This window comes from Ctenocephalides felis, unplaced genomic scaffold (genome assembly GCF_003426905.1).
Source record: "Ctenocephalides felis isolate EL2017-DRISC unplaced genomic scaffold, ASM342690v1 CF-g0.4_SCAFFOLD_01170, whole genome shotgun sequence".
In the NCBI taxonomy this organism is placed as follows: Eukaryota; Metazoa; Arthropoda; class Insecta; order Siphonaptera; family Pulicidae; genus Ctenocephalides; species Ctenocephalides felis.
In genome coordinates this window covers 43,963,617-43,975,653 of record NW_020537324.1, presented here as the reverse complement: position 1 = coordinate 43,975,653, position 12,037 = coordinate 43,963,617, and the positions used below count along the sequence as shown (strand labels likewise).

The 12,037-nt window shown below is 29.7% G+C and overlaps 1 protein-coding gene across 1 annotated transcript in view; it reads right to left on the bottom strand.

Moving 5' to 3' along the window:
• Positions 1 to 1,800: 1,800 nt before the first annotated feature.
• Positions 1,801 to 12,037, bottom strand: part of LOC113366215 (protein brambleberry-like) — an 81,125-nt gene continuing 70,888 nt past the window's right edge. The window contains exons 6-9 of the mRNA XM_026607785.1: positions 6,963 to 7,079; positions 6,470 to 6,649; positions 2,456 to 2,741; positions 1,801 to 2,032 (exon numbers count right to left, since the gene is read on the bottom strand). Coding sequence (XP_026463570.1) covers positions 1,879 to 2,032; positions 2,456 to 2,741; positions 6,470 to 6,649; positions 6,963 to 7,079 — 737 coding nt within the window. The 3' untranslated portion in view covers positions 1,801 to 1,878. The remainder of the gene's footprint in view (positions 2,033 to 2,455; positions 2,742 to 6,469; positions 6,650 to 6,962; positions 7,080 to 12,037) is intronic.

Here is a 12,037-nt window from a genome sequence, read left to right as displayed (position 1 = left end):
GTGTATATGGATATATGCATGTATATATATATATGTATATATATATGTGTGTATATGTGTACGTATATATATGTATATATGCGTAGGTTTACATGAGTGTACTTAAATATTTTTGCCTATACTTTTTAATTATTTATTTAATTCCAGTCTCTACTACCTTTCCTATCTTTTATATTTGGTTTGTTGTTAAGTGTTGCTGTTTGTTAATTTTTCTCTTATTGTATAGTTACTTTACCAATCCACATATATTATAATTACCTAGATATACTAATTTTCATACTGTTTTTAGATCCACTGATGATGACATTAAATTGAATGTCGAAACGTCTGGAAATAAAGATTATTTTATAAATCTTTGGCTTTTCTTTGTTTGATGTATCGCCCTCAAGAACTCACTCATATAATTATATATACACCTAAGTCTGTTTTTACACGGTCTTTTTGTACACGGTTTTGATATAACACGGTTTGAAAATTGAATATTTTTAATTTTTTTACACGATTTTATTCCATTTAGCACGATTTGAAATTTTATGTACTTAAAGTTTTTTTGTCAAATTTAATTTTTGCGAAGTATGTTCATATCACAAAAAAGTATTTATAAAAGAAAAAAGTCTGAAACCATCGATAGTATCGATAGTATCGATAGTTTGCGAACACTAGCTTAGCTTAAAGATTTAAGTGAATTCCCCTTTAGCGCGTACAAACAATTTTTACTGGTCAAAGCAAATGTGAATAGCACTAATTTAGGGGAATTATTATTAAAATAAACATGAATTCTTGTTTTTCACTAATTTTAATAGGTTTTAGAGAGTAGGACAAATCACCCATTTTTGTATAAGATCAATGTCTTTTTTTACACGGCTTCTTCTGGAACCAATCTCCGTGTAAAAACAGACTTAGGTGTATATATATATATATATATATATATATATATATATATATATCTTCTATATATATAAAAATAAGTCGGGTTTTCCTTCCTGTTGGAAAGGTCTCGGGTTCCGCAAGGTTTATAGCTAATAAAATTAGTGGTGCATGGCATCGTGCCTTAATGCAAGCTGCTGGAACTTCACGCACCGTAATTAAAAATTCGAGTAATGACATTAGTTAGAATTATCAGAATTGTGCTTGGTTAAGTCAACGAGCAATTCTTGCCGCAAAGAATAATGATGTACACGCACTGAATTTCACCATTCAATCAAAAATTGCTCGCGATTTGGAGACATACCAATGATTCTGACTGGTCTTCCGTTTGACTTCAAACGATTGCAATTTCCAGTTCGCCTTGCGTTCGCAATAACAAGTCGCAAGGCCAATCGCTTAGTGTTTGCGGGATAAATTTCAAATAGATTATTTAGAAATTCATTGTTTTTAACATAGGCAGTTATACGTTGCCTGTTCACGAGTTGGAAAACCATCCGCTTTGTTTGTGTTAACGTCAGAACAAAAAACAAAAAAATGTGATTTACCAAAGAGCACTTCAATGAAACGGATAATTTGCGGATTCACTATCATTTACTTAGAGAAGTTCAACAAAAAACACTTCATTTTTGTAATCGAAATAAATTCATTACTGTTGTATAATAAAATCAAATTTTTCCTTTTCAAATATAAAACAAACAAAAAATTTCTTCATCTTTCTCACGAAACCATCTGGTGGCGAAACGGAGTTCGTCGGGTTTGCTACTATATATATATATATATATATATATATATATATATATAAATTAAATAAGATTAATGTTTGCAACATTTTATATGTTAATGGTTTTGATATGAGATTTGATATTTTAATATAAGAAGAATCATATAACTTTTACAAACAAATTGTCAGAAAATAAATAATATTATCACAAACGCCAACCTTTAAACTTCTCAATAATCTTCCCTCTTCAACTCTGATTGATGTTCAGTTCGATGGCGTACACATGACATCCTCCCATGCATAGCTGGATTTTTGCAAAGACTTCCTTTTCGAGTTATTGCTTCACATAATGTTCGATTCAAATCAGATACACTTGGCGTTAATCTAATAGATACAGTTATATATATATATATATATATATATATATATATATATAATATGTTGAAAGTGTTTAAATATAAACTAGTGGGGTGTGTGGCATCGAGCTTTAAGGCAAATTGCTGGTACTTCCCGTACCGTAACGAAATGTTCGAGGAATACTGAATGTTTTCAAATAGATTATTATTAATATAGTAACATTGTCCAATATTTATAAGAATTCTATAAACTGAATTGCAAAGTTGAAATTATTTGTTTAAAGTATATTAGAACTATAGTCAGAATTAGTTTTTTGTGCGATAGATCATCACTACATAGTGTAAATACATGTAAAATATTATTAAAAAATATTGCATGCTTTTGTGATGATCCAAATTTAACTACAAAAATGTCGAACAAATTTTACATGTTAATGATTTAATTAAATACCTTTTACATCCTGAGTTTGAAGTCTCGGCTCTAGAAACTGGAGGTGTATAATCTGGCAATGAATTTAAATGATCAAATTCGTAAAATGAATTAGTTTCCTTTGAAAGCTCCCTATGAGAATCCTTTAAAGCATAGTAAGCTGTAAAATTATTTTCAATACCAGATCTGTCGACAATATCTTCTACCTTGTTTGATTTCAATGTGTTGCCTTCAGCAATTTTATCGTTTAAACTTTTTATTGTACATGTCGCATATTTTTCCATTGTTTTCAGTATCGCGAGTCGACCTATCTTGAAATAAATTAATTATTGAGTAAATTATAACTGTAATAAAACTACTATATTATTGAATCATTCACCTATTAATGCAAATATGATCAAAACAGTCATTTCTTTCATATTCATTGGTTTTATGTTCATCATGTTCTTACAATTCTCAAGCGCGATATTGGATATTACAATAGTGAAAATTATAATTCGTGATTTAACTGATAGATTTAGAAATGAAGCAATTATCATTAAAATAGGAATATAAAATATATATGAAAATATAATAAGAAGCATATCCATAGTACAACCTGAAATAAACAACTTTTGTCAATATTCTTGAACATAAAAAATGCTTCATTCGCATTAATTGTCTTACTATTCTTATATGCATTGAGAGATTAGAATTTCCTCAACCAACATCAATTACATTAAATAATGCGCATAATATATCTTGGATTAAAATAAATGTAGTTTGTTTTCATTTTTGAGGACAGTTGTTTGAACCACATAAGTGAACTTTAAACATCATAATTCTTGGTGTGGAACCCAAACGAATGATAATTGGAATTATTATTAAAAATTACCAATTATTATTAACATCTCTTTAAAATATTTGATAATTTGATGTGAATAATTTTGTAATTTTTTACTACTGGCACTGTCTTAAAAATGTAAAATGCTTTTTGAATCTGGAAAAACTGAATTTCCGTTTTTTGCAATTTTTGCGCGGTCCGAAACGGTTGGACCTGTCTTTGTCAAAAACTAATTAGCACGTGTCCTCGTCAATACGAATCGAATAGATTTTCAATTTTACTGGCTCATCGTATGCATTTTACATCTAACTTTATGTTACAGTCAATATTAAAAATCTTAGCTCATATTAATTATATTAAAATTATAGATATTTTAAATAATTTTAACATTTTTTATTTATTTATTGTGTTGTTACAAGATAGATTACAAAAATGTATAAAAGTTGATGCTGCCGAAATCTATTAAAAATTATACTTGCACTTTTTATTTATATTTTCGAAGGACCAGATGTATTTAGATAATGGCTTTATCGGACCGATTAAAAGATGATAAGTAATTTAATAATTGTATATTTAAATGAAATAATACGATGTTAAGATTTATATGTGATATGTTATATAGTTGAGATAATACACTTGTTGCTTAGTTTAAGTTTGAATGAATACTTTTAATTTTAATTCTGGCAAAAGTTCTAAAGCTCACATATATACATACTTTAAATAAATAATTTTAACTTTGTAATTCATTTTATATCATTCTTATACCCAACTAGCAAACCCGACGAACTCCGTTTCGCCACCAGATGGTTTCGTGAGAAAGATGAAGAAATTGTTTGTTTGTTTTATATTTGAAAAGGCAAAATTTGATTTCATTATACAACAGTAATGAATTTATTTCGATTACAAATGTGAAGTGTTTTTTAGTTGAACTTCTCTAAGTAAATGAAAGTGAATTCGCAAATTATCCGTTTCATTGAAGTGCTCTTTGGTAAACCACATTTTTTGTTTTTTGGTCTGACATTAACACAAATAAAGCGGATGGTTTTCCAACTTGTGAACAGGCGACGTATAACTGCCCATGTGAAAAACAATGATTTTCTAAATAATCTATTTGAAATTTATCCCGCAAACACTAAGCGATTGGCCTTGAGACTTGTTATTGCGAACGCAAGGCGAACTGGAAATTGCAATCATTTGAAGTCAAACGGAAGAACAGTCGGAATCATTGGTATGTCACCAAATCGCCAGAAATTTTTGATTGAATGGTGAAATTCAGTGCGTGTACATCATTATTCTTTGCGGCAAGAATTGCTCGTTGACTTAACCAAGCATAATTCTGATAATTCTCACTAATGTCATTACACAAATTTTTAATTACGGTACGTGAAGTTCCAGCAGCTTGCTTTAAGACACGATGCCACCAACTAATTTTCTTAGCTATAAACCTTGCGGAGCCCGAGACTTTCCAACGGATGCAAAATTGTCGAAATCGGTTCGTGCGTTCTGAAGTTATTTCGTCAGGAAGGAAAACCCGACTTATTTTTATATATTTAGAAGAAGAAGATAACGAGATGATTCAAGTTTGGGAGTATTTTTTCCAACAAGTATATTTTCACACCGAAGGCCAAAAACTCCAATCAATCAAAATTCAAAACACTTTGAATTAATTTGAGCAACTATGGTTTTTGACTACAAATGACAACGATTTAGAACGTTGTGTGAAGGATAATTTACACAAATTATCCTTTGTGCTTAGCCCTCTTCTGAAGCCATATTGGCTTTTAAATAATATTTTATTTTCTCTACAAGCCACTCTAATGTTCTTTTAATAATTAAATCTTTGGTTTTAGCAACACACGATGCTAGTGATATGAGTCTGTAAATATCTGTATTTTCTGCATTCTCATTTGGCATTTTAAACATAATTATAATATATTTAATCTAGTCTAACTAGTTCTGTATCCAATCAATACTTATTAATTAATTTTTAACTTCCCGTAGGGCAAGTTATAGTAATCGCAAAAAAATCGATAATAAAAATTTTTTATATATCTTCACGTTTCAGAGGTTTCTGAATATTTTGGCATACCTTACAAAAAATGGATGTATGTGTGTGTGTGTTTAGATACAAATTTTCGTCGACGATTTCGGGATTTAAATAATTCAAAAAACATTAGATTCGTACCGATAAGGAGTTTTTGGCAAAGGCAGGTCTAGCCGTTCTGAAGATACGGGGCAAAAAGTGCCAAAAACGGTAACACGGTTTTTAAGAGAACGGAGCGTTCGATTTTAAAAATTCAAAAAACATTTTACTTGTATTAACAAGATGAAGAACTGATCAAGGCAGGTCTAGCGGTTTCGGAGATCAAGTAAATAAAAGTAACAAAAAATGCCATTTGGCGGTCAAAAATGATCATTAGACATATGTACATCAAGTTATCAGATATTTTAACAATAAGTATAAATTTTGTTCACATTCCTATGGGTTCCGTACCAATGTTTATCCGTTAGAAAACGGCGCGGCGCTTACGCGCTTCGATAATTCGTCTCTATGCATTCAAAGCAGTACGATTGCTTTGTAAAAAGGTCATTATTTCCGTATGTCAAAATAAAGAAAACATTTTTTTTCAAAAAAAAATTTTTTTTTACAAAAAAGTAATTTTTTGTCATAAATTTAATTTTTTCGAAGTAAAATTTTTTTCAAAAATGTTAATCGTTTTTAAAAAAATAATAATTTTTAATACGGAAAGTTCTAGCAATTTGCCTTAAGGCACGATGCCATGCGCCCCACTAGTATTAACACTTCTTTACCTATGTTTGGTAATTCTGATAACATAACATAATGAATATTATCTTTTCGTGGTGAAGTGCCTTTTCTCTTGTCCATTGCAATCTCCATTTCCCATTTATTAAACGTATGTTTTTTGAATCATTCAAATCGGTTGATCCGTATTCTCGAAATCGTCGACTAAAAACTGTATCCGCACATGCATACACACACGCGTACATCCATTTTTTCTCCAGTTATTAGAATTTGATTTTTTGTGAATACTATTACTTATTTAAATTATTTAGCACGATGAATATAATTTTAAATATAATTTAAAATTATTTGCAATTGATAAATGGCGAAGACCATAATTTGATATAAATGAATATTTACCTAACCTAAAATCCGTATCAATATTAAAATATAACATAATTAGTCCTACCAGTTCCAAGGAATAAACTATTCAGTATACTGAGTTTTCTATCAATTTCAGATCGAGTGTTATTCAACATAGTGTCCAGAAAGTTGATCGTTGAACTGATGTGCTTCAGCTGCTCTATTGTTCTGTGATATTTTTCCAATGCATTGGCATGCTGTTCAGACAGATATAAAGACGACTGTTCTAAACAAAAATATAAATGAATGATTATATATTTAAATAATATATTATATATCATAATAATATTTATTATATTAACGATAAGTGAAAAAGTTTCTAATTGTAAAAACATATTTCTGTAATAATATATTCATGATAGATTAATAGCTATGACAGAGTGAGGCATTGTAATGAAAATCTGGGTAAGAATAATAGAATAATAAACTCGCTCATGTATAGATATTTTACAAATATTGTAGTGTATTTCCACGAGTACGAATTTTTCAAGATAAATTAAAAAAGACCTATATAATAAGTGATAGAGTTCATATATTACCTATTTTTGACGAAATATCTGCAACACTTTTATGTACTTCACGTAAATCGTTAAGCATTTCATGGTGATCTTTAGATCTTTGTTGTGTGTGTGTATCCAGTTGATCTGATGCCCATTCTATTAAAACAAAAATTGTAATATATACATACCCCAGTCAAATTGAAGCTAAAAAACCCATAAGTTTGCATTAAATCGCATATAGAGCTGAATATTGGTACATATGTTCTACATTACAAAATGTCAAAAGTCCCCACCAATCATCAAACATCTGCGATTTTTTAATTGAAAGTCATAGGTATAAAATTCTGGTTTTTCTCATTTTCCGCGAAAACCATAAAAACTATCCAAAAAAAACGTGATAGATAGAAATATTCATTATAAAATTCTCTACAAATTTGTATTCACGGTTTGTGAGATGTAGCCATTCGAATAGTTGAAAATTTATATTCTGCAACATATGCCGCTTTACAACGTCATCGAACTTGTAATAAAAATAAAAAATAACAATTCAGTTTGTATTTCGATAGTATACATTTAGTACTTTGAATTATCAAACTAAGTCATATATTAGTATCACCCTCTAATAACCGGTTAAGTATTCGTTTTAAATATTTTTATAATTACTATATTATTTACTTTACTTAGGCACCGGATACTAGTGCATGTTTTATGCAATAGTCTAAGTAAGTGCGTATCTTTCAATTATTTATTTATTATACATTTATACTTTCAACACAAAAAATACTGCTTATACACATTTATCTTGGTTATAAATCCATTACACTACCAAAGAAATAGACAAGGTTTTCTGCTCTCATCCGCATTCAAAGTAGCTAATTTGAGAATAATATGTACAACTATAAGACACGGTATAGTAGCTGCTGTTCGGCCAAAGCCTTTTTAATCAAGATTGCAATTGGAACTATCGTTTTTGTTATTGACATGCTGCATCAAGTGTTTTATACACAAGTTAGTTCGTTTTTTAACTTCCCGAAGGAGAAGTTTATGTTTTCATCAAAAAATCCGATTTGCTAATTTTATGTTTTCTCGACGTTTCAAGCCATTCTGAATCAAATGAGACCAAATTTGGAAAAAGTATGTGTGTGTGTTCTCAAAAAAACGGCTGGATCGATTTCAAAAATGTAAAAGCCATTCGATGTATCTCGATGAGGATTAGCGTTGATCAATTTGGCGCGACAATCAGCCAAGCCGTTTCTTTGTAAATAGCAGAAAAGTGAAAAAAATTTCGTCCACGTTTTAGCCCGCAGTTTTGAAAATTCAAAAACCGTTCGGAAGATATTAGTTAGAAATCGTGCTGATTAGTTTTTGGTAAAGATCGGCAGGGTCGTTTTCTCGTAATGAAGTGTTAAAAAATCTTTTTTTTCAACGATTTTCATGACTTTTTTTGACGGCAGATACCATAGTCCTTTAGATCATACTAAAATATTACGGCCCTACGACAAATCGTGAAATTTTAAAAATTCGTCAAAGTTTGCAAAAATTTGTATCGTTTTTTTGGGGTTCAAAAAACGCCTGAACCGATTTCAGAAATTTAAAAGGCATTTGGTGTTTGTCTGTAAGGGTTATCGTTTGTCAGTTTTCTACAACGATCTGCCGAGCCGTTTCTTTGTAATTTGGAAAAAACTTTTCGTCCACATTTAACCTCATACCGCCGAATAAATTTTAAAAAATCAAATACTACTCGAAAGATATTAGTTGAGAATGATACTGATTACTTTTAGGTAAAAATCTACCGAGCGATTTTCTTGCAATTAACTGTTGAAAAAAAAAATTAGCAAATTTTTATGGAGCTTTTTTTGGCGATATATATCATGGTCCTATAGAAGTTACTGAAATATTACGGCCTTAGGACAAGTAGTTTAAATTTAAAAATTCATCAAAGTTTGAGAAAATGAGTAGTTTTTTTGACGTTTGTTAAAATTAAAATTAGTCGATTTACTTGGTATAACGGCCTTAATGAACATACTAAACTATTAAAGTCCTACGAAAACTTATTCAATTATAAAAATTATTGATTTTTAAAAAATTGCCTTTAGAAAAATACTCCGAGTTAACGTGTTCGTTAACTTTTCAATGATGTGTAACAAATCCACGCGGAATACTTTTAATCACTCAAAAATTAATTTATTTTTTATTGATTAAATCGCGTATCTACACATATCGGGAAGTTCATGTAACTTTCCTCAAGGCAAAATACTAATACCAACTAGTTATATTATGTTGTCGCATGCATAATGAATCTTTGAAAATCCATATTAAAAGTATTTTCTTCCGTTGGTAGGTTTTTAGCATTAGTTAAAAATGTAACTATTTTGTGAAATATCTTTAAAATTAAAATAAGACATTAAACCTGTTTAGGTAAAAAAGTCTAGATAACAAATTTTTGAAAGACAGCGAAAAAGAAATTTTTACAATGATGAAGTAGCTGACAGTTTTACTGAACTAGTCATATAATTGTGTTTGAAATGTGTGTGTTTTGTTGTGACATAATTGTTATGGTTTTCACAATATAGTTTATATTTGCTCAAAGTCAAATTGGACCTTTGTGTCTCACCCTGCTCTACATATTTACTTCTTATTAAATTTACTTTAATTCATAGAATGTTACTTGAAACTTTTCGAAAGGCAGTCAAAGAAGAAATACTTAATTCATTTCCTATCTCTACTCGCAGAAATTTGAAAATTTTGTATACGCCCAGTAGTATTATTTACAATTATACACAAAATTCAGAATCTAAAAAAAATCTGAAAAACTTGAAACGTAATCAATAAGTCCAAAGACCAAAAAAGACTTGGATTGCATTATACCATAGGTTCGTATGATACTCAGTTCATATTATTAATTTAATATCATTATAGAAAATTAAAATAAAGAAGTTTGTTCCCAAATTAATAAAAATAAGTTTTTCTGAAGTTAAATTAAATTAAGAAAATTTTAATCAAAATTCAGTGAAAAACATTTATTTACAGTATGCGGGATGATAAATTATTTGATCAATAAAATAAATTACAAAATAGGGGTTTATCGTGAGAGGGTGAAATTTTAGAGCTGTATGTCTTTGTTCATTACGAATTATAAAAAAACATTGGGCAAAAAACTAAAAAAAATCAATAATGGTGGTCAACCCCAACCGATTCTCAGTCATATTTATAACATGAAAATTTTAAGATATCCGTAAGTTTTGAGTACCAAATTCACTATTTTCCGATTGACCGATTCTCAGTCATATTTATAACATAAAAATTTCAAGTTATCCGTAAGTTTTGAGTACTAAATTGACTATTTATCAGTTGAGAAAACTTTTCTGTTGGAAAAACTTTCGATTCCTATTGATAAGAAGGCGTGCTGTTAGTTTGATATTTGATCTCTGCGCAGCTAATGCAGCGCGGTTACTTTGAAAGTTCAAAGGTTTCAAAAAGTTATAAAACAAAATAAAAAAAATCAAAAAAATCAAAAATCACTCAAAAATTAATTTATTTTTTATTGATTAAATCACATATCGGAAAGTTCATGTAACTTGCCTGAAGACAAAATACCAATACCAACTAGTTTGGTTTGTGTGCATCATAAAATGAAATAACATTGTATTTGTAAAAAAATAATTAACAATTACAAATATAGTAACATTAGTAGTATTGGGAAATATTATATTTATTCAATTTTCAAATAACTTCAAGGAATTTAATGATTTTGATATGTAAATACTAATAGAAACATTCATGTGTGAGTATGTATTAGTGGAATATTTCCCGGCGGGGTAATTAATAATCTTTACCTAAAATTACCTCTTTACCTCTTTACCTTAAAAATTATAAAAACCGATACTGAGGAGATGGATGAGTAAACGGAGAGGAGAAAAGGGTGTAAACCAGCGATTCCCAAACTTATTTCACCTACCGCCCCCTTTCCAGAAAAAAGTTACTCAGTGCCCCCCTTACAAACTTTCCGAAGGAAAAGTTTGTTTTCATTAAAAAATCCGATTCGTTAATTTTATGTTTTCTCGACGTTTCAAGCCATTCTGAATCGAATGAGACTAACAATTGGAAAGCAGTATGTGTGTGTGTGTGTTTAGATTTTTTGCCGTAAATCGTCGTTCTCAAAAATGGTTGGACCGATTTCAAAAATTTAAAAGCCATTCGATGTATATCTACGAGGACTAACGTTTCTCAATTTTATTCGACGATCGGCCCAGCCTTTTTTTGTAAATCGCAGAAAAGTGAAAAAAAAAAATCGTAAAAGTTTTAGCCCGCAATTCTGAATCGATTTTGAAAATTAAAAAACTGTTCAAAACATATTGGTTGGGAATCGACCTGATTAGTTTTTGGTAATGATCGGCCGGGCCGTTTTCTTGTAATAACGTGTTTTTATTAATATAAGTAGTAGTAATTAATAAGTAGTAGTATTTTTTTAGATAATTTTTATGTTTTTTTGTCGGTAGATACCACAGGCTTATAGATCATACTAAAATATTACGGTCCTACGACAAGTCGTTAAATATTAAAAATTCGTCAAAGTTAGCAAAAATTGGTATCGTTTTTATGGCGTTGTCAAATTAAAACTTTCAACGATGTTTGCTTAAAAACGCATAGACCAATTTTAAAATTTAGAAGCCAATCGATGTATTTCGATTATAATTTAATGTGAAGGAAAAGGAGTGACGGGGGGCGTGCTCGTACCTACGGTAAATTTGTTCGCAAAAAGTAATAAAGGGAGTCGCGTTAAAATTCAAGCAATATTGGATTTAGACTCGGAAATTAATACAATATCAAAATCGCTATTCCAAAAATTACGCGTTAAATCTCAATCCACGAGCCTTAAGCTCCACGGTATTGTTGAAATTTTAACGAAATCGAATAATTTTACAAATTTAGAAATATTTAATGAAGATGGTACATATGCAAAAAATATAAATGCCTTTGTGTTTACGAAAATATCGAGTCAACTACCCGCGCAGCAAATCCAAAGGGTATGGGCGCATTGCCATACAGAATCGGCCCCACCCTGGTATTTAAATAATTTATACGCCATTTTATAGGTCTAAATGATAAAAACA